This window comes from Dromaius novaehollandiae, chromosome 1 (assembly GCF_036370855.1).
Source record: "Dromaius novaehollandiae isolate bDroNov1 chromosome 1, bDroNov1.hap1, whole genome shotgun sequence".
Classification (NCBI taxonomy): domain Eukaryota; kingdom Metazoa; phylum Chordata; class Aves; order Casuariiformes; family Dromaiidae; genus Dromaius; species Dromaius novaehollandiae.
The window spans coordinates 149,866,512-149,888,368 of record NC_088098.1 but is presented as its reverse complement, the minus strand read 5'-3'; the positions used below and the strand labels follow the sequence as shown (position 1 = coordinate 149,888,368).

The following is a 21,857-nucleotide window of genomic DNA, read 5'->3' as shown; positions in this document are numbered from 1 at the left end:
GAAGCCCTGGTTAGTGTTAGCACATCTTAAAAGAGAAAAAGCATGCACATCAAGCGGCATGTTTTGCCTTTAGTTTCCTGTTACCTATATTGATGGAAAGGGAATAAAAAGTGTAGGAGAAGAAAGGAGAAAATTTTATTGGTCCTGTGTTTATGTACTGCAGCGTGTTTGGCTAAATGGGAGACAGAGCAGTACTCTGGAATAAAGCCACTAGCTACTGATTTTACCTGTATCTCTTCTGAAGTTAAACAATGTAGTATACCTTAAGTACTTCTAGGGATAAATGTCTCTCCTTAGCCTAGACTTATAGAAAAATTAACTCTATTCCCAGACTGCTTCATCTTCAAGCTAACTGCAGCTATGGAAGGATAGTAGCTAAACTACCATGGCCTCTGAACAAAATACAGGACATTGCTACAAGACTGAATGGGTGCTCCCATGGTAGAATCTGAAGAGAACAAGATAAAGGGGAAACGTGAGATCACCTTTATACTTTTCATCCTTGGAGAATGCAATACACAGATAACTTAAAAGGAAAAAAAGAAAAAGTAATTCAGGACAGTTCTGTCTAGGGTCACCATGTAAATTCCACCAGGTTGTGCTAAGTCAGTCTGGGTTTGGGCTTAGAAACCATTCTCTTCCCCATCACATAATCCATGGATTAATACAGTCACAGATATGTACATTAAAACATGAAGCAGACCATATCCTTGGAATTAGCTGACATGAAGGAAAGTGGACTCTGAAAGGGAAATAGAGAAAGAAGGAGGAACATCTCCCAGGAAGAACTAGATTCACTAGACACAGTGGAATTAGAAAACTTGAGACAAATTAATGGAAAGGCAAGAAAGAGAAGGGGCAATCCAGAGTGCCAAATAAATCGACAGATACAACCGAATAAAAAAAATGCCAGATAGCTCTGGTTCAAAAGCAAAAGATGTTGCAGAAAATGCTTTTAGTGTAGCTTCCATATAACATTCAAACTGTTTTCTCTGTCAACATAAGCAATACAAACTGAAACATATCTACCACATTGTGGTGAAAAAATACTTCTTCCTGTATTACATTTCCTTTTCCTTCTGAAACTACCAAGTTTCCAGAAGCAAACGTCTAGCCACCTAATTCATTTTTTTTATAAAGAGCAATCAGCACACCTCTCATTATGGGGATTCTTTTATTGGACCACAAAAAGACAGACTGGTTTTCCTATGTGACTTGCAAAAAAAAAAAAATTTCCAAGAGAAGAAAGCAGATACAAAATTCAGCTTCAAAATAGATTTCCATTATAAAGGTAAGCACCTTCGTACCAAACTACATTCAAATAATTAGCTAACAATTAACCACAGTAACTGATACCTCTTTCCCATACCCACTTTCACCCAAGAAAACTAAAGCAACAAATAACCATACAAAATTTGGATGTCTTAAATTAAGTGCAAGGTAGCTTAATACTGATTCACAATTATCTTTCTTCATTTAAAGTGTGGGAGTCTGATTTAAAGGGAGAATGCTTGTCTCCAGTGTTGTTGTACCAAACCTGTGAAAAGAACTATGAAAAAGTCAGTAAAAATCATCACAGCACTTTCACAGAAGAAACAAAAAAAAAAAAACATGTTTATGTTGACTTTAGAGGAAACTGTTGTTTTTCAATGTTTTTCTGGGCAATTCAAAGTCTAGACCCAATATAAAAAATTGACAATACTGATTATCTGAACTATCCAGATTTCCAAATTGTTTTTTAAAAGTTCCAGCCTAAACATTATGCATTTCCAAAGAAGACTGGTCCAAAATCTACTAGAAAAATAGTACCTGATCTGATGAATCTATCTTGATCACAGTTTTCATGGCAACATCTTCAAAGAAGCCTCTAAGTCAATGGAGGCTGTAGAAAATCAAATTGCTCTGAACCACACAACCACGCAAGTGGGACACTACTCATACGGACATATACCTTTACACTCCTGCAAACAAAAATCTCCCATGATATGTTATTGTAAATCTTTCACTTCAAATGTGTTACACTTCCTTGACCTTGCTTTCTCTCCCATCAATATAAATCAGCCTAACTAAGAGTATATTCCACAGCATACAGACTTCTGAGAACCAGCTGAATGGACTTAAGCGACAGATGCTAACCTGGCAATAAAGATAATGTAAGAACCTACTTACATTAGAAAAGAACACAAAGAGTAAGTAGAATTCACGTTTATGTTCAGATGATGCTCTTCAAGGTCAGAGAGTGAAAACTCCTGCCATTTCAGACGATCTTGAAAAGGAAGTAGTACATCTTTTACCATAATGCACACAAAACAATGGACCATGATCCAGAAATACCAAGCTACTTCCAAGCAGGTTGATATATCCACTTGCCTCTATTTTTGTCCCACCAAAGGCAGATAAGATATTATTTCCTGTCATCAGCTCCTGGTCAGGTTTCAGAACTGGCCTATCAAGAAAGCCAGATGTATCAAATCTCTTCACACTGTGTGGATTGTCCACGCATATCACCAATGCATGTGGGGAAGAAGTTAGGTCTTCCAACATCACCAGGAGCCCCTCACCAACCTCTCTGCCCTGGGAATTCTCCCACCCTTCTGACAGCTAAGGCTCTTCACACCTTGGGACACTTACTCATACCAAAGCCTGGCAGCCTTCTTCACCATGTGTTCCTGATAGCTGTGTGAATATATGCAGTTCCCTAGTTGCAGGCTGGGCGGGGGGAACAACACATATTTGTTTAACCCAGTGATGTATGTCCATGTTTTCTAAAGGAATTTAGTGATGGATATAGCATCCTGCGCGTGGACCATTTGTGACAACACATGGCAAGAAGCAAGAGACAGCAGAAGAGGAACTTGGTGAGTGAAGAAGTCCAAAATACCACAAGTTAACATTACAGTTGGTTGGAAATTTCACAGCAAAATACTGTTTAAATGAAAAGCATTCAACAAGCCACTCATTTCATTTGATGGAAGCATGCCTGGCCTCTCTGTAGACCTTATGTTTGAGTATCTAGTGCTTCCTGAGTCCACAATTTGTAGGGCACTGCAGCCAGACTTTCCTGCTTTTCCAAATTTGTAGGCTCCAGTGCTGTAGATTTTGGGCTTTCAGGATGCTAGACAGTCCTCTGACAGATCCTCAGTGAATTTCCTGTTTGTAGTTAGCACAGGTGAGACACAGAAAGAGAACACTTGTTTTCCTGAGTAGCAGCACAGTCTGGGAACCTTCCAGTTTGCAAAAAATCTCAAATATTTTCAGTTTCCTGACCATTTCAAGAGACAAAGTTTAGAAACACTTCATTGACCAGACACCACAGCATTATTTAACAAGTGTGCGAAAGGTCACAGATTCTACTCCATTTGTTTAAAACAGTTGGTATCCAACTGTCCAGGTGACAACATTTAGCGCTTTGAGAAATTTTAAATATACTTACCGTATCATGCATTTCCCCACCACTTCAAAGAACAAGAATAAGGCCTGCTGCCCAGGAGGGGACCTCAAAGCTTGCAGAAGACAGATTATTGTGGTAATGAGCAAGTCAGACTGTCACAGAGAGGCAACAAGAAGTGGAAGAAAATGACTAGGAAAATGCAGATTTTGCAATCAGATTTTTCATTTATCAACTGCAGTTTCCATTAAAAAAACAAACGGATATAGTGGATAGCACATTTATGTGGACAACAGTCTACTACCATCAGCAACATTTATTTCACGTATCTGTGTGAGACTAAGACAACAAATTTTGTTGCTATTCATAGCCTAAACAGAAATAAAGTTGCATAACATTTTTGTTATAAGGTGTAATTCGCAGGAGGGGTGGGTAGTTTTTACTCCTCAAGGAAAAAGTCCAGTCTGTAATACACAGAATTTGTGCAGAAAACACACATTTCAGAATTACCTTCTCAGTATTATTAAGCCAAGAACATCTTAATTTCCCTACACTGGAGAACTGTTCAAAGTTTTGGGCAACAAATGTACTTCAGAATAAGATATATTTTTTCTGGATGGCATTTGATAGCGTACATTTTTCCAGAATCTTGTGTATGCAGAACAAGATTTCTCTGAGAAGTCCCCTTTCCATTGGATAGCCCCATGTTTTTGCTTAATGTATCTGATTGATTCTGGCATGCTTGTGTAGTCCTGTATTTTATCCATTTCTATAAGAATCACTTTAATCCCATCACGGATGAGAGCATTATACATAGTTAATTGTTCTTCAGAGGTGTCTTCTAACAGGCAGCAACTAGATGTTTCTGATCCCAGAATAATCATCAATCTTCTGCTTTGCTTAAGGGTTTCATCAGCAACACTGACCACAGCTGTAAGTTATGAAAGAACAATCAAAGTCTGCATAGAAACATTACAAATGATGCAAAATATTTCATAATTTTAAAACTGCAAAAATATGGACGAGTGGCTAACTCAGAGGATTGTTAAGTGTAAGACCTCCCAATAGTGATTCATGATTCAAATCCATTGCATATTACTGATAAAAATTGTTTTCCTCGGTCCCCAGGAACAGGTGTCCTTCAAAAAACCTCAATAATGTAACTAACACTGCTGAATTCTCATTTATTTACCTTTAAAAAGAAAATACCAACTCGCATAGCATCAGTGCAGAATGTTTGGTAGGAAAACATTCTCCTATGCATTTATAAACAAACATATACAACTTTAAATCTGGTTTCCAAAAATAATTGGATTTTATTTGTATGTATAATCTTTTCCTAACCCCAGAAGAACGTGTAAAAAGACAATATATTAATTCTACTAGTTAAATCATACCTTCCCCTGGTAAATCATCCCTTCCTAATATAAAGAGATTATATCCACACTGTCGTTCTAAAACATCAGGTAGTGTTCTAAGAACAAAGGTTTCCAGAGGATAGGAGTTGCTGCCTCCATTGCCTTTTGGATACAAGACATATGCATCATATATTTTCCCATCTATAACAAACAAAAGTATTCTATTAGAAAATAAAAAACAGTAACATGCCTTTATTACAAGGTTCAATTTTGGACTGTTTAAAATAGGAATGGGGGGCAGATTCAGCTATCTGACAGAGTAACGGCAAGGCACTAAAATGCTGTACAAATCAAAAGATGATCAGCCACAGAACCTGACCTCTCTTCCCATCATTGGGGAGGAATTTGCCAGCAAGCGAGCTAGATGCAGGACCCTGGGACCTGCAGGAAAGATGCCCCAACCTCAGAGGTGCCAGGACATTAAGAAAGTATGTGGCTTGTTGCCGGACTTTCTTCAAAACCTCTTCTGAAGCACGCTCAACAGTAGTTCTCTCCACTTTTGCCTATCCAGCATAGCTAGAAAATGGCAACTCTTTCATAATAATTTGTGGCAGAGGGAGGTAGGCAGAGAGAGGAAGAGGCCTCAGTAGAAGCCTGAGGTTTTAAGAGTTAAAAATCACATAATAAACAGGAATGAAGCAAAGAAATCAAAGCAAAATCAAATTTAACTCAAGTTAATTTTAGCTGAACAAGTTACAAAACATAGTATCATTGATTTTTTTGTTAGAACTCTGTTAATGTTTTCTGGGAAACTGAGCTTCTAACTTTAAAAAAAAATCTACTTTATGTTGAAATTATTTTTCTGTGAAAACATTTCAAACAGCCAGAAATAAATGTTAGCTATCTATATGCAAGTAATCCATCTTCTTTCAAGCTCTAGGGAACTTCAGCCAGTCTAGGTCTGAAGTGCTGCCACAGCACTCATGTAATGATACAATAATGTTGCATGCACTTACTCGCATTTTTTCACACCTGTCCAAGGCATTGTCTACACCACAGCAATAAAACCATAAAATAGAAATCACAAAACAGAGAATTGGTAGCACATTTTCCCTTTGGCGTGTAACTATCATAGCTTGCAAGAATTAGAAGGGTAAATGAGGGTAATGGGTTATGGGTAAAAGAGAGAAGTTACAGAAAAAAAAACTCATCTCTGAGAAAATGAGAAACTGATTTTCAATAAAAATACTTAATGCAAATTTATAACTAGCTAGTCTACAGGGTGTAGCTCTGCTGACACCTATTGATCACCATCAGAGTGACCATAAATCTACATTGAAAGAAATCACTTCACAGAAAAGCAAAGAACATCATGCTAATTTCTTTTCGACCTGTCCTCACCGTGACTGCTATGGAGATCGTGCAGTGTTTACTGTCTGAACTATGACATACATTTCATACATATGACTAGAAAAAAAACCATAAAAATCTTTCAGTGCTTATCTGAAAATTTCTCTAGAAAATTTCAAACACATTCTATTAAATAATCACATTATTTTTGACAAGCAATGGTAATAAAAAAATGATAGACTGGTTACAGTGTCATACCTTGTCATACTTACATACCTTCCTTACTTACAAAAGCACAACCTGAATTACGATACCAAAGTACAAAGTCAATCTTGAAAATCTTGTAGATTATTAAAGTAATGACTGTTATAAGCAACAAAGAGATAGGGCCTCCAATCAGCCATCTCCGTAAATCAAGAACTGCACAAAAACATAAGAATAAGATTAAAAAGAAAATGCCAAATTTTTCCAAATTTGATCTTTCAAACAAATGTAACAAAAATGTAAGTATATTTTCCACTTCCACCTATTATTTTAATAATGATTAATTATAAGTATATTACTACAGTGACTCCTCCCATATGCACTTGTACATGCACACATACAGCAAATTATCATCTTTGTGTCATCCACATGATATACAACAATTTGGTATCAAAACCCTTCTAGGGAAGTCAAGTGAAACACAGCCCTCAAAAATAAATAAATTCCTTACCTCTGTGTTTTAATATGATATAGGATGCAACCTGCCCAAAGGCATTTGAAGCATGACAGACAAATGGTTGTTCATAATCTTCATCGTACACTTCTGATATTATTAGCTTCACAGTAAGCATGGGGCGTCCATCATGGGAAGTTTCATCCCTATCCAAAAAACAGCAAGTAGACCAATAAAACCGCTGACTTTTCTAACATGGTTTCACCACAACTGCTTGACAATGGTCATTTTTATCTTAATCATGTCTATTACATTTCAGAATAGATAAGCAGCCACATTATATGAGGGAAACCCAGACAACAACCCAAACAGTTGGGCCTCTTACTGACATTTAGCATAGACATCAGAAAACATCATGATGTAAACTTATCTGAAGCTGTGTTTCCCCGAAGGCATATAAGGTTTTATAGGCTACAGTGCAAAAGAATACTGTACAAACCTAAGCAAAACCTTGCTGGTTACTTTTTCTAATATGATAGATACTTTTCTAACATGAACTAAACTTGTGGGAGGACGTACCTGCGCAAAAAAAAGCTTAGAAGAAAAACAGCTGTATTTAGCTTCTCATCTCCTGTAAAAGTATGTGGAAAGCCCCAGTGCTTGGAGGAAAAAAATTCTGCAATGCGAAATGACATAAAAGGAGGCCTCAGTACAAGGGCCCCATCTTGTGGCAAGCAGTTCTGGGACAAGGAGGACACCAAAGGTGACCCACAGCACACAACAACAATTCTCTGAGAGATTCCAGCTACTGGCAATGGTGTCCAAACCTGTTTCACCCCATGGATCAGAACACACTCAAAAGAGCTGAATGGGTTTTAAGGGTTGGGCTGCGCTTTGAAGAGGCCCAAGTTATTCCCCACACGTTGTCCAAAGGCACAAAAATGCCAGTTATGCTGCACATTCAGTTAGTCATGCACACCATGATGTGTGACTAGATGAATGTTACTCTAAAATAACTAAATAAATAACATTTTAATCACTGGCAAAGTGAGGGATACCACTACCTTGTTAACAGTATATCTTAAATACAAAATTATCTAACTTGTCTATTCAGCCATGGACTCTTCTTTCCTGAAAACGTATTCTACTTATGATTTAAAATGCCAAATAAAAGCTTGAAATATATTCATAACGGTCATATATAGGACCACGCAAATCAGTTTTTGAGCAAAAGATTACAATTGTTAAAACATTAAGGAATGAATGAATCACTATCATTAATACAAATGACTGGATCCAGAGAATATTATCTTTCAAAGACAACCATTTAAGAGCTAGGAGATCTCAACATTGACATTATCGTTATGACACCAATTCAGAGACTGCTTGTCTCTGCATTATGGCCCAATCTTTAATGATATTATAATGATTACTCTGCTACAGGGCTTTCTCTTGGTGAGCACTAACAAAACTCAGCATTTGTTTCCCTCTTTTTATGTGATGAGCACCTTGGCTTACTTATTTCTCACAACTATAATCTTGCTTTGAAGACATCATTCTCATTTCATCAGTTTCTCCCTCATATACAGTGCCTGAGAGTTTATAAACATGATTTTCTTCCTCATAGCACCATTGTGAAATGATGGCTGACAAAAAAACCCTACAATTTTTAGTTTCTGAACTGTCATTTGTAAGGCATTTTTTTAGACTACCTTCTGTCCCAATTTCAGTTACCTTTTCCAAGTCAGATCTATTTTCTTGCCTCCTAACTCTATTTAACATGCCTTTCATCTTCACCTTGTCTCCTGGTTGCCCTTCTCATGCTTTACTCAGTGCCAGCCTCAGTTTTCCTCCCAAACCCCAGCATATCATTGGAAATCCGTCTCCCTTTTCTCCTCTCATCCCACTGAGTTTCAGTCCAAACGTCATCAACAAAATCTGCCATTAGCTCTTCATCTGATCTCAGTTTTCCTTTCCCAGCTCAGGGCTCTTTAACCCGCAAGCTTCAATTTCTCCTCTAAAGGCACAAGTTCCACCTCTCGCAGCCTTCACAGAGGCAGATGTGAGCGGAAACTGGAGAACACAAAAAAGAGTCTGAACTTCACGTGCCAGGACATGCCCGAGCCAACTGAAACTGGTCTATGCCAGGCCGGAGCTTGCTTAGTAGAAACTATTTACAGAACAGAGAACCCAGGTCAGAAATTAAGATGGATTTTTATAATAAACATAAAGAGCACAACCTCATGCAAAGTCTATGTGCCCACTATGTTTCAAGCTGCTATTGCAAAGCAGAAAGTGAATTGGAGGAGGCAAGCATTAGAGTTCTTGAAAAGAAAGCTATTTAAGCGAGTAGAAAATGTTGCTAAATACTTTCATGTCAAAAGCAGAAAGTTCCACTTTGGTTGCCAAGCCAGTATTTTCTAATCTGAAAATATACTTACACATAGGGCTGTGCAAAAATTCTGCTCATATAAAATACATCAATATACACATCGTTGCCTGTCCAAAACACCTCATACCCAGCAGCACCTGTTGCATTGCAATCCACTGTAACCTGTGAGCCTATAAAATTGTATTACAGAGTGAAAAGTTAATTTCTATACTTTAATTAAAGGCCACAAACCCCTGTTCACAGAACCCCATACTGACCAGCTAAGGATGGAGAAGGATGGGACAGCATCAGCTGCTTTGTGTGTGATGTCTTTTTCCTCCCACTCCCTTTCAGAAAAGTTCCTCTAACAGAGGTCTATACATTCAGTGATGTGCAGGTTCAAAAAGAGACTAGTAGAACCAGAAGAAGCTAAATCCAGGAAGAAGATGCCCCTTTCTGTGGCATCACTTTCTCTGCAGATTCAAAGATGCGTATGTTCTCAGAATCTCTTCCAGGGTTATACAACAGCCACCTTAGGGCAATGGAAACCAACGGATGTGATGGAGAATCATGTGGTTTCTTTGTAATTTCCTTTACATCTGGGAAATTCCCCTGCAGGCTTCCCAGGATTTTGGAAGCCACATTCCTTGTCTCTTCTCTCTCTTCCCCCAAACACTCCTCTTTCAGGAGGTCAATATATAGGAGAAATTGAGCTGGTCAGTGACCTATTTTGGTCAAAAAATGCAGAAGGTGGCACTCCGCTTGGGCACAAATTTTCCACTAGGATACAAAATCATATTTTGTTACAGAGAAAATTACTTACCAAGTTCCACTTCAATGGAGTTGTTTCTTGGATAAGATATTTCTGGGGGCATTTTTGGTGGGCTCACTAACCAAAAGAAAGAAAGTTCTTTTCAGAAACCTCAGGCAGCTGCTGTCTGTCCTAAGTTCTATAACCCAATAGCAACCTAAAAAGATCTGTCTTATGGACAGGACTGTCAGCAATTTTACCACAGACATTACTCAATGCTCAAAATATCGTATCTCAGCTAATTTTGTTACTTCTGATGATAAATATTGGTCTCTCCACCTCTTCCAAAATGTAGTGTTACTAATCTCTACACATTGATGGTGGACTGGCAGTCCTACAGGACAAAAATCATATAATATTGTATGCACACGTGCTGGGTCAGGCATGGATCAATATCTATAGTATTACCCACCTCTCTACAGTCTGGCTAGCCTGTCATCCAGCACCCCATAGATACAAACTGGAGAGAAATACTTTTAGATTGCAATTCATCTATTTCTGATTTTTTATTATTATAAAGGGGAAATCTAATTTCTACACTCTAGTTAAAGGCCTTACACTTCTGCCCACAGCACTGTGTATAAAGGAGTACAACACCAACAGCCTATTTTGGATGTTTACACCAAGACTAGATATATCACACTCTGAAATGCTTATTTTTCTCAACAGTCTACAAAAGGAGACTAATCAACAGGTGGAGATCTAGACATCTAAATTGCAAATGTCTCAGTATGGCTAAATGAATTCTGACTTGGAGGATCCCTCACTCAACACATGCATCACTTCCAGTGAACTCAGGCAGCTATAGGACTTTTTAGAACATTTCCTGAATAGGTATTCAAAGTTCAGGGAAGTTCCTCCGTGAGCACAAACTAACATAAGAAAATTGTAAGCATCCTGTTTGAATCCTCTAGTGAAGCACACAGGATTGCTCCAGATGTGTCCTTCCCTCTCCCTTCCAAAAAGTGTGCCCACACTATTGTTCACATCCAGAATCATCCATTTTAGTGCAGACTTGATTAGTCTTGCTTTAAAAACAACTGAGCTGCTTTCAGTCATTTATGACACAGGAGTGACATGATTTGGTTTTACTGAGTAGTGAGGGCTGACATTACACTAAGGATGAAGTTCTAGAGATAGATTTTAAGACCTGAATGATCAATTCTTCTAGTCTGACCTTGTTACTCGTACTTTGTGTATCCACATCATATACATATGATAAATATCCATATGATATATAAATGTACCTGCACATGAAGATGTCCATGTAAATGTACATATGCATGTAAATATATACACACACATATACACAAATTCACTCAAGACATGCACACACACACATACACATAAAGACAGACAAGTAAATGGGAATACAACCTGTAAGTAGACCTGAGAGAATCATCAGCTAGAATGTAGAAATAGTACTGCCATTTCATACCTTGATACTACACTGCCTTTTCAGTGATCCAATATCAATTTCATAATGCTCTGCTAGCAAAGGAGTTCACGTTTTTACAGTTAGGCCTTATTTTTTTGTTTTGCAGTTGTGCTGGTGGCCCCCTGACAGAAATCAGGGTCTACTGAGCTAGATACCTGATACCAGAAATCAGCAGTTCTTGTGCTGAAGAGCTTAAAACCAAAAACAGAAGAGACAAAGGTTTGAAGGAAACAGATAGGACATACAAAGCCATGACAATGCTACAGTCTAGGCTGGGATTTTTGGTTGTTCCTGTAGCAAGCAGATGATGCAGAAGAGAGAGAAGCAAGACAGGCAGGACAGAGAGGGTGCAGCTGCAGCAGAAAAGACTATGTCCACCAAGCCTGGCAGGGCCCCTGTTTAGGGACCTCTGCAGCTGGCCCAAGCAGCACAGCTCTGACATGCTCCAGCACAGAACAGGGGAACCAATCTTCAACACAGTGGCAGCAACAAACAAAAACATGCAAGTTCTCAGCCAGCATTTCTTTCCCTCATACTTAGGTACAAACAAATAGCTCTAAGTGTTCCTATCCACAAATTTGGTTTTTAGCTGTCACTAGAAATCTAGACAACATTTTGGAGAGTCATTGGTATGAACAAAACAACAGCGAAGGTACTTACTTACCTTCCACACTTAGACTGATGTCTCGTGAAATGTTATATTGTTTTCCATTGTAGGTATATGATGTTTTGCATGTATAGTTTCCTTTATCATGTAAAGTTACATTGAAAATGACAAGATCATTGTATAAGGAGGAAAACCTTTTCCCTTCCAGTAGCTGACAATCCTAAATGTGCGTAGAGAACTCTGTTAATTCATACCACCATCTCTTTCCATGGCTTGTCTCTCTTCAAGGCAATCTGAATTTTCAAGGGACCACAACATAGTGATTGAGGCCTTGTGGAAGCTGGGGGTAAGGGGAGCATGAAAGAGAAATGGGACTAAAAACAAAACATATTTCACTGTGACCCTGAATTTTTGATTCAAAGATACTCCAGTTCATTTCCTATAGAAAACAACTTAAAATATTAAAGACAGAAATGATAAAGTGAGATGCAATGGTCAGGATTTGTAAAAGTATTCATTAATGAAGAATCCTTTAATTAGACTTCATGTTTCAAAGTACTTAAACATTCATGGTAGTATAGAGACTACAAGGGCAAGAAGCAGATACGCTGCTGAAAGCACTACATTCTTATAACAGAAAGAGCCTTTAAATAAGCAGGAATAGCATTAAATGGCATTTATTTAATGGAACAATACTGAACACATAATGGATATGGAATGACATATTAAATCCATTTCTGCACAAGAGTCAGGATAGTTATAGTTTCACTGGCAGGTAAAAACATGCCACCTGCTGGATACATTGTTCAACATCTGCTATGTTTAAGCTGAATTTTGACCCCACTGTTCAAAAGCCAAGATATACCTTTAAAGACAAAAAGTCTTAACTTGTTCTCCCTTCAAATTTGTTTTAAAAACATTCTTTCTGCTTTTAAAATAAATCCACAGTTTTTCTACTACAATTCATGAACATCAATGATTTGTATTTTACGTAACAGACAGTTATGACAGTACAAAATGCATCATTCTCACCTTATACCAATGAACAGGCAGAGTATTCTTCTCATCCCTGAAGTAATCCAAGTGTGGACACACAACCCTTGCAGATGATAATGTGAATATCACCTCCTCTACAGCAAATTTTTCATTTAAGCATAAACCATCAACCCTCTCAAACACTGTTACTTTTGTAAACATTTTGCTGCAGCTTGTCAAATTCCTGCAATTAACATAACTGAATTAAGCTACATGCCATATTTTCCAAGTAGAAAATATATAGTACTCTCTCTGGAGAAGAGAGGACCAGAAGTCTACCGTTTCTCTAATAGATTTACTTTTGCCTAAGCATTCTAAATGTGAGTGCTGAAAGTATTCTGATCATCACTTCTTTTATAGCTCCCTTAGCCTACAAAGGTTCATCTCCCTTTACAGTCGTTGGACTATTTCTCTGCATTCCCCCCACTTATTCACCTGGAATCCTCTCTCTACAGTGACTTCAGAGAACCTAAGGAAAACTAGACTCCTACCTATAGTTTTTGTGAACCTCCTAACCTATAGCTTTTGTGAACAACCCCTCTCTTTTAATTAGTATATCCCTTAGCCCCAAAATTCTACTTGCTTTCTAAAAGTTATTCCCTTTGCAACTCAATTCTGTAGTAATGTAATTTTTTTTAACCTTCACCTTATGACACATTCATAATCTCCAGAATCTTCTAACATTGCAGGGAGAAACCAAATTAAATTCTTCTGCTGGTGAATTCTAGAAAGTTTGTCTCTAGGCACAGACATCTGGTTACCAACTTTATACCATGTTAAATTGTAGTCTCCACTTTTAAAATTCAAGCTCTTTTCCAGTGAACACTTAACAGCAAGAGGCTGCCCAGCAGGCACAAGACTTTGTTTCAATGCCACATCATAGGCTTCACATTTCTCTAAAGGAAAACAGATAAACATTAAAGAAAACCTCAAATATTGTGAAAGAATATATTTAACTCATTCCTTGACTGTGTTTATAAAAAGTTCCTGGAGTTTCCACCTTCATTCTTAAATCAGCTACTAAAAAAACAATTACAATTCCTTGTCTTAAGACTTGATGGTATCACTCAGCTACATGTATAGTTACATCACTGGAATGAAATGCTGTTTTTTGAATGCAAACTTTACACTGCAGCAGAATCCCTTTGTTTGCAGCAGACTGTCATTTGTACGTTTTAGTTCAGATGCAAATTATTAGAGTATTTGTATTTCTCCAGTCTGTTTCCTCTGCATGCACACAAATACACATATGTACACACAAATTTCATTTTGAGTGCCTCTATATGTTAACTTTTCTTCTCAACTGTAGTAAAGGCATGTCTTCAAGACACACTATTCTTTCAATGCCAAAATGTTCAAAGAGGACACTGAAGTTGTAGTTGCACAAATATTATGGTTAATAAGAAAATCTCAACTACCTCCTCATTTTGTGGGCATTCAGAGTGGAATTATTACAGGCACTTCCCAGTGAGCTCATTTTCTTCACACTGAACCCAAGGAGCTTCATACAGGAAGACACTTAGCAACACCAAGAGCACTTAGAAGGGCACCAACTCTGGATACCCTGGTCACATTCCAGAGTCAGTATTCTATTTATCTAAAATTCCTCCTTTCATTAAAATATAAGAACAGCAGCACAGGGTCATACATGTCTGTCTAGCCCAAAATCCTGTCTCTGATAACAACCGGTGGCAGATGCATCAGAGAAGAAAATAAGGACAGGGCAAGTAAGAATAACACTTTGCTTTTGGTGTCTGCCTTCTCTCTCACATTCTGCACAAAAAAGCTATTCATTGCCTTTTATCATTTCTCTGGCTATTATGTATTTCTTGTTAAGAGAAATGGCAGACATTCCCTTATCTGCCTGCTCAATGACATTCACAGTTTTATAGACCTCCATCGGACCTTGCCTCAGTCATCTCTTTTCTTTATCCCAGCCCTCATTCATTTAATGACTTCTCATATAGAAGCAATCCCATATCAGCCAACACTGTCACTCATCTCTTTACCTTTTCTAATACAGTTTTTTCTGAGACTGACTGACCAGAATTGCAGAGTTCAAGATGCACATTCACCATGAAGCTTTCTATTTTCTACTCTATTCCTTTCTCAATAATTCCTGCTTGCCTTTTTGCTCACGAAGGACAGAACTAATGCTTCCAGAGAGCATCCGGAGATGCCAAAACAGCATTTTTCCCAAGTGGCTCTGACTAACTTAATGCTCACACTACTTAAAAAAGTATGCATGTTTGTGCTACATGTGTATGTTCCTTCCATGCCCCTCCACATACATTTTATTTTACTCATTGACATTCTATCACCAAATCATTCAATACCCAGAAGTCTCCTTCACAGTCAGTATTAGTTCTGACCACCAGGAATAACTTTATATCATCCACAGATCGCATCACCTCACTATAAACTTCCAAATTACTTATCAAAACACTGAACTGTGCAGATGTCAGTGCTGATTGCCCCATAACTTTGACAGTTACGAAATGCAGACCAATACTTATCTTCTGTGGCCACAGGAACTGATACAGCTCTTTTCTGCTGCTACATCCCAATGTTCTAAAACAGCATCATGTTTATGCACTTCTTGCCTCAGTTTATCTGAAATCCCTCCCCACCTGCCCATGCCCTCCATTATCTTCATGGAGCAAGCAAGAATTATAAGACACGTGCATGACTAAGCAGACAAGGGAACTGTCTAATGTTATTTGGGCAACCAAATAATGTAAATATCTTTCTGTATGATTACTCCATTTGCCAAAATACAGACTATTCAAAGGGTCAGTGAGCCTTGGAGCTTGCCCATTCACAGGCAAAAAAAAAAAAAAAAAAAAAAAAAAAGAATCAACAGAATGTCTTGCTATAAACCCAGGGAATGGAAATTCATGGAGTTTTGCTTTTAACAATCTGGCACAGTTGCAAGACTCTAGGTAGAATGACAAGACTATGACAGCATCTCATTCAGACCATTTGAAATGCTTTAAACATGTGAACTACCAGAATTGTTGGCTGACAGCTGAAGGGCAGAAACAAATAGTTGCAACTGAGTGGCCTAGTAATTTTACAAAAATCTCGATAAAGTAGCTTGCAATGTTAATTATCAAATCAGTGAATTGTCCCATATGAAAAAATGATAAGGATATATTCTGTAAAGTTAAAATTACAAATCAGTTCCTAAGACAATCAGAACACAAAATACTCCAAATTACATGTTTCATAGGTTCCTGCTTTAAAGACTGTTAAAAAGAACCTCACTGGCATGCACATGAATCTGACTTTTACACTGATTTTCACAGAAAATTAGTATTACTTGTGCAAAAAACTAAGCTTCAGAACAAGATCCTCCGTAGCCACCAATAAACTTACCTGCTATGATTAAAGACAGAAATGCTGTTATGATATTGCACAACAACAATGTTTTTGCTGTCATGTTTCCCTGCAGAAAAGGGAAAAAAAGAAAAAAAAATTAATCACTGGCTTCCAGTAAAAACTTTCACAATTGAAAGCCAGCTTTGCATTATACAGTTTCTGTTAGCAATCCGGTGTCTTTGTAACAACCATGTGTTTCTTATTGAAAGCTTTCGACACACTTTATGTGTTTGTAGCCTATTAAAAGAAACTATCTACCTCCAGGGAAAATACAAGCTTCTCCAGGATTAAAAACCAATAGTTGTGTGGCAATCCCACTACAAAAGACTTGTTTTTTAGTATGAAAGAAAGTGAGCACTAACTTTTGAACGCAAAGCAGAACTAAACATAAGAACATCTATACCAGAGGGACCTCTGGTCCCTCTGAACCAACGTCCTGTCTCAAAATGTGGCCAATAGCAGATGACTTGGGAAAAAAAAAGGAAGAGAGCAAGAATATAGTGACATACCCCCAGAATGGGAATATCCCCCACTGGACTCCACCAGTTTATGATGTAGGGTCTTTCTACGCCAGCATTGGTCTCTCAGTATTTGATAGCCACCAGCAGATTCTTTCCCACAAATTGGTCCAACACTCTTTGAATCCATGAAACATCCCGTAGCAAAGAGATCCAAAGTTTAAATACTCACACAGAAAATAAAGTAATGGTCTTTGGCTTGTTTTGAGCCTGCTATCTGCTAGTTTTGCTTGACAGCCCCTAAGAATTATACCAGGAAAAAAAATTAACTAACACTTCCCCTTTATCTTGTCTCGTACTCGTGATTTTTATAGGTCTCCAGCACACTCCTCCTCAGTTTTTGCTTTTCCAAGCTGCAGAGTCTTAGACTCTTTAACTGTCCTATCCATGGAACCTGATTTCATATCTTTGCCACCCTCTTCTGCATCTTCTGCAGTTACACTACAACTTTCTGCGGTGGGGAAGGGAGACCAGAGCCTGCACACAGTGATCAAAATGGAAGTGCACTACAAATTTATTAACCAGAAAAATGATGTTTTCTGGTTTATTTTCTAATAATTTTGTGAAAATTACTAACATTCTATTTTCTCTTGGAGCACTACTGGTTACTGAGCTGGCATTTCATGGGCCTGTGTAGCAAAACCCCAAGATCTCATCACCGAGTGTGAAAAATTGGGTAAACCCAGTCAGTCACTGTGCACATGAAGTTAGGATTTTGCCCATATGCTCTCATTTTAAAATTTCTTTACATTTATTTGCATCAGATTTCTTCTGCAGTCATTACGCAGTCATTCACTGTCATGAGATCCTTCTGCCACTCTTTGCAAGTTACACATCTATGTTCTATTCTGAATAACTTAGTACTATCGGCAAATTCTGCCACCACAACAGTCATACCCCGCCCTTTCCATACCATTAGGAAATCTGCTGAGCAGAAGAGGTTCCTTTGGGAATCTTCCTAGTGATCTTCATCTACATCAAAAACTGAGCATTTAGCTTTTAGCTACTTATCTATACATGGAAGACTAACTATTTGGTTTCCTTGAAAGCCCCTGTTGAGTAGGCGCCATCTCTCCCTTAATCAATGTGTTCACACACACCTTCCACTTATAAAAGTCACTGTTGACTCCTTCCATATATAATTTATCCACACTTCTGCTGGTTCCATTCTTTAAATCCGTTTCTACCTGTCAGCCTGCTGCAGATACCAGGATCACTGGTCTGTACTTCCTAGTTCTCTTCAGATCATTGTGGTGGAGGGAGGAGAAAAAAGAAAGGAAAAACAAATAAAAAGCAGGCTTCCCATTTATTACCTTCTGATCCTTTGGTCCCAAAGCTGCTCTAAGTGAGACATTTACGCCTTTATTACTAGTTCACCTATTTGAGTCTTAAGCTCCTTGAGAACACGAGATCGAGTATCAACCAGTCCTGGTGATTTGTTACTAATCATTTGTTCTATCATTGTCTGTTAAGGACATTTCAATTTGAGACAGATCTTCCTATGGAAAATTGCCATAAGGAAACATTCTGGCACTGGAATTCACTGTCCTCCAAGATGAACACAAATGCAAAAAAATTTTTTTCTTTTTTTTTTTTCCCCTTGTACATTCTTATGTTCCCACAGATCTCCCTATGGGCTATGGGAAGATAAACTATGCTTTTTTATATATCTCAATCATATATTGGCCCTCAAGACTCTTTGGTAGGCTTGTTATCCCTAACGTGTTTGAAGAAGGATCTGTTATTAGTTGTATGCCTGCCTTACTGTTCTTTTATCTTTAGCCTACGACAGTTTATGCAGGACTGTGAAAAGAAAAATGCAATTCCTTAAACAGAAAGACAAGCAGGAGGACCCCATCCTGTTGTGAAGAATCTTGAGCTCATCACGAATTTATACCCCAGGCAAAGATGGCACTTCCAGCTGCCGTATCTTACTACACTAAACTGACTCAGAAGTGTGCCATACATTGAGTCATCAGCACTGCTTCTTGCAATGCCTGCTTGCTTCTTTCTTCCCCTCCTCTTCCCTCCTCCCTCATTGCAAATTTCCGTTCTAATTACCAGGCAGGTCTTTTCTTGCTTAGCTGTACAAAGGAATGAGTCCCTGCAAAAATCTTGAGCATAAAAAGAAATATACCAAGCCTTCAATCACTGTGTGTGGCGGGGAGGGGGGGAAGGGGTGTTATGTGTGTTTGCACAAAAGCCTCAACTTTCTTCACTAAATGCAGAGAACACAAAGTCTCTAGAATTCAATTTTACAGAAGATGAAAATATTCTGATGGCAAAAAGCAAAAGGGAAAATGGGACTGGAGGGACTCCTATTTTGATCAGGTCTTTTCTTTATAACTTCTCTGATTTTTTTTAAGCTCTCTTTCATCTTATTCTAAGGTTCTGTCTCATATGTGCTTTCTAAAGCAATTTTTGGGCCCCTACCAGTAGATCCAGAAGTAATGGAAAAGCAGTATCTTGCCATGTTATGATAAAACAGTCTTCCGGAATCTCGCGTCTCTAGAAATCCAATGTTCTAACTATTTAAATCTTTCTCTTGCTCTGTTGCCAACATGCAAGAGCTGCAAATATATAGCCCCACGCAAAGCCATATACATGAACTGCTCTGAGGAGACTCCTCCTGCCTCTGACCTTTTACGAAGAAAAAACTTCCTTTCATGTGGAAGGTATACTCTGCAGCAAAATTAGGCTCTGCACTGTGGATGTGATCACATAATTCATGATGAAGATAATAAAGCTGTGACTGTACACTCAAGTGTAAATGTATTTCCATTCTGCCACCATAAACAGCTAAATTTCTCCCTTTTCTTAGCCATTCTGTCCACCTACAATTGACCTGTAGAGCTTTACTACTCAGGACAGCAAAATTTATCTGGAGTTATCTTTATCCAATTTTTCCGGAGGAGCTAAAAAATTCTTTGTACCTGAGTCCATGTCCATAAAGTTTCAGCCTGAAAAGAAATATTCTCATCAATTAAAAAAAAAAAAAAAAGTATCTGAAAGAGGTCTTCATTAATACAGCCACCTGAATTACAGGATCCACGACAGCACGGTAAAACATGATTTCTGTCAAAATCTGTGATTGAATTGATTCTGCCACCTTTTCCTCTGCTCTTTAATTCTTTTAAAGTAGATCTACTCAATAAAAAAATACTAGTCTCATCAGAACTTTGAAGAATCATGGCTTTCAGTAATTTTTGCATACTTACGGTGCTTTTCTTCAAATGTCTCATGATCAAACACATGGATTGATTAAAACATCAACAAACCCTCTTCTCAAAATTGAAAAGAACTAACAAAAAATGACAGTATGACACTATTCCTTTTAAATCAGCCCATAAATATTTTGAATGAGGAAAAAAGAAATATATATTACCTTAACCACTTCTATTAACTGCAAGATATACTATGATCCATCATGAGAACTTCATCAAGGCTCTTACTTCTGATACGTGAAAAATGTTTGTAACGAATACACATTCCTTACATGTTTATGCCTATTTAACTGGCACTGAAGAGCTGAGTTAGCTCACCCACTCAGATGTAGCTACAGAATTAAGACTCACATTATTGATCTATTTTTAGCTATTTTTCTGTGAATCTCTGACACCTCTTAGCAGATCCGGGAACAAAGCATTTCTCAAAATCCTTCGTTTTAAGTTCTTACCCATTCCTTGAAACATTCACTTGAACACAACTATAACTCCTGAGCGGCACAGGAACAGCGTACCTGAGCTCCCCGTCCCCTACCTGCACACGTTAACTAAACTCGCAGCACTGCGACACACGCCAGAAGTGGTTATGTTCTTGGAAGATTCGTGAGACCCACGAGTCAAAATCTAAATTCATAAAAAAAAGTACTTGCATACACTCTCTTAGAAACTGAGTCACGTCAAAACACGCATTACTCGCCAAGGAAAATGGTGACCTTTTAAAAGACACTTCACTCCAAGTTGCAACCTGTTTTCAGCTCTGTTTACCCAAGAGACATCGCTCTACTCTGCCCCCCTTTTTCCCCACCCTGTGCCCTCTTAAAACAGAACATCGAAACAGAATTAGGATCTGAGTCGACTGCCCCAAATCGGCTGGGGCTAAATGACTTGTTACATGACTGACAAAAACAGTCCCCGCTGCGCGTACGCCTTTTTATTTCTTTACGAGTATTTAAGCTCTCATCCCGGGCGGCGCTGCCCTTCCCGCGCTGCCCGACCAGGGCCAGGCAGCCGTTTAACGTCTCCCGCTGCTGCAAAGCGACGCCGCGTACCTGGCGGCGGGGGGGGGGGCTGGCGCTCCGCAGCTCCCGGCCCGCGCAGGCGGCCACCGCCCTGTGGCACCGTCCCGCGCCGCCGCGCCGCCATGGCCGTTACCCCTCGGCGGGGAGGCCCCCGCGCGGCGCCCCGCCCGCCAGCTCCCCCCCTCGCAGCCAGCCGGCGAGCCGGCCTCGCCCCGAGGGGCAACCCCCGCTGCCTACCTGCCGCCCAGCACCGGTCCCGGCCGGGCGGGGACGGAAGGAAGCGGGAGGGGCCCCGCTGCCGTGTCCTAGAAGGAGCGAGCAGCGCGCCGCCCGCGCCCCAACGGTCCTGCCTTGAGGGGAGGCTGCGCCCCGGGCCGAGCGGGAGCGGGGGGCGCCGAGGGAAGGGACTGAGGGGGCTTCAGGTGCGAGGCACGAAGCGGCCGCGATTTGCTCGGGGAGGAGGTCGTCCTGGTTTGCACAAGCGGCGTCGATTAAAGCCTGGCTGCGAAAAATAAGGAATTTGTACAAAAGCCACGGCTGCCCCTCCCTCCCCACCCCATTCCATTTGGTTGGTGTTAGAGCGTCACTTTAAAAAAAAAAAAATCCTGTGGAATTAAATAAAACAAATAGTCATTTTGCTTTAGTCCTTCCTCCTTCACATTTTTAATCAACTTTTTTTTTTTTCTTAGGCTCAAGGTA

The 21,857-nt window shown here is 39.1% G+C and overlaps 1 protein-coding gene across 8 annotated transcripts; it reads right to left on the bottom strand.

Moving 5' to 3' along the window:
- Positions 1 to 1,157: 1,157 nt before the first annotated feature.
- Positions 1,158 to 21,324, bottom strand: LOC112984973 (interleukin-1 receptor type 1-like). Of its 8 annotated transcripts, none has more exons than XM_064502774.1 (11): positions 21,189 to 21,308; positions 16,395 to 16,464; positions 13,663 to 13,912; positions 13,014 to 13,200; positions 12,039 to 12,201; positions 9,949 to 10,014; positions 9,196 to 9,316; positions 6,812 to 6,960; positions 6,373 to 6,516; positions 4,786 to 4,947; positions 1,158 to 4,319 (listed from the first exon to the last, which is right to left on the bottom strand). In XM_064502774.1, exons 2-11 carry the CDS (start codon positions 16,456 to 16,458, stop codon positions 3,937 to 3,939), a joined length of 1,689 nt encoding a protein of 562 aa, XP_064358844.1. In that variant the 5' UTR covers positions 16,459 to 16,464; positions 21,189 to 21,308; the 3' UTR covers positions 1,158 to 3,936. The 8 variants fall into 8 exon arrangements, with proteins under 8 accessions (XP_064358844.1, XP_064358851.1, XP_064358862.1 ...); XM_064502781.1 differs by lacking the exon at positions 21,189 to 21,308 and adding an exon at positions 20,675 to 21,172; XM_064502792.1 differs by lacking the exon at positions 21,189 to 21,308 and adding an exon at positions 20,592 to 20,668.
- Between the last annotated feature and the right edge of the window lie 533 nt (positions 21,325 to 21,857).

Bases quoted from the DNA above. Each gene is read 5' to 3' on its own strand.
- LOC112984973 (XM_026103223.2), bottom strand. From the start codon at position 18,051: ATGGAAGGAGTCAACAGTGACTTTTATAAGTGGAAG. The intron at 16,465-18,015 runs GTGTGTGTGAAC...CCTTTTCTGCAG, and splicing joins GTGACTTTTATAAGTGGAAG to GGAAACATGACAGCAAAAAC. The intron at 4,948-6,372 runs GTATGTAAGTAT...TGTTTGTTATAG, and splicing joins TGCTTTTGTAAGTAAGGAAG to ATGGGAAAATATATGATGCA.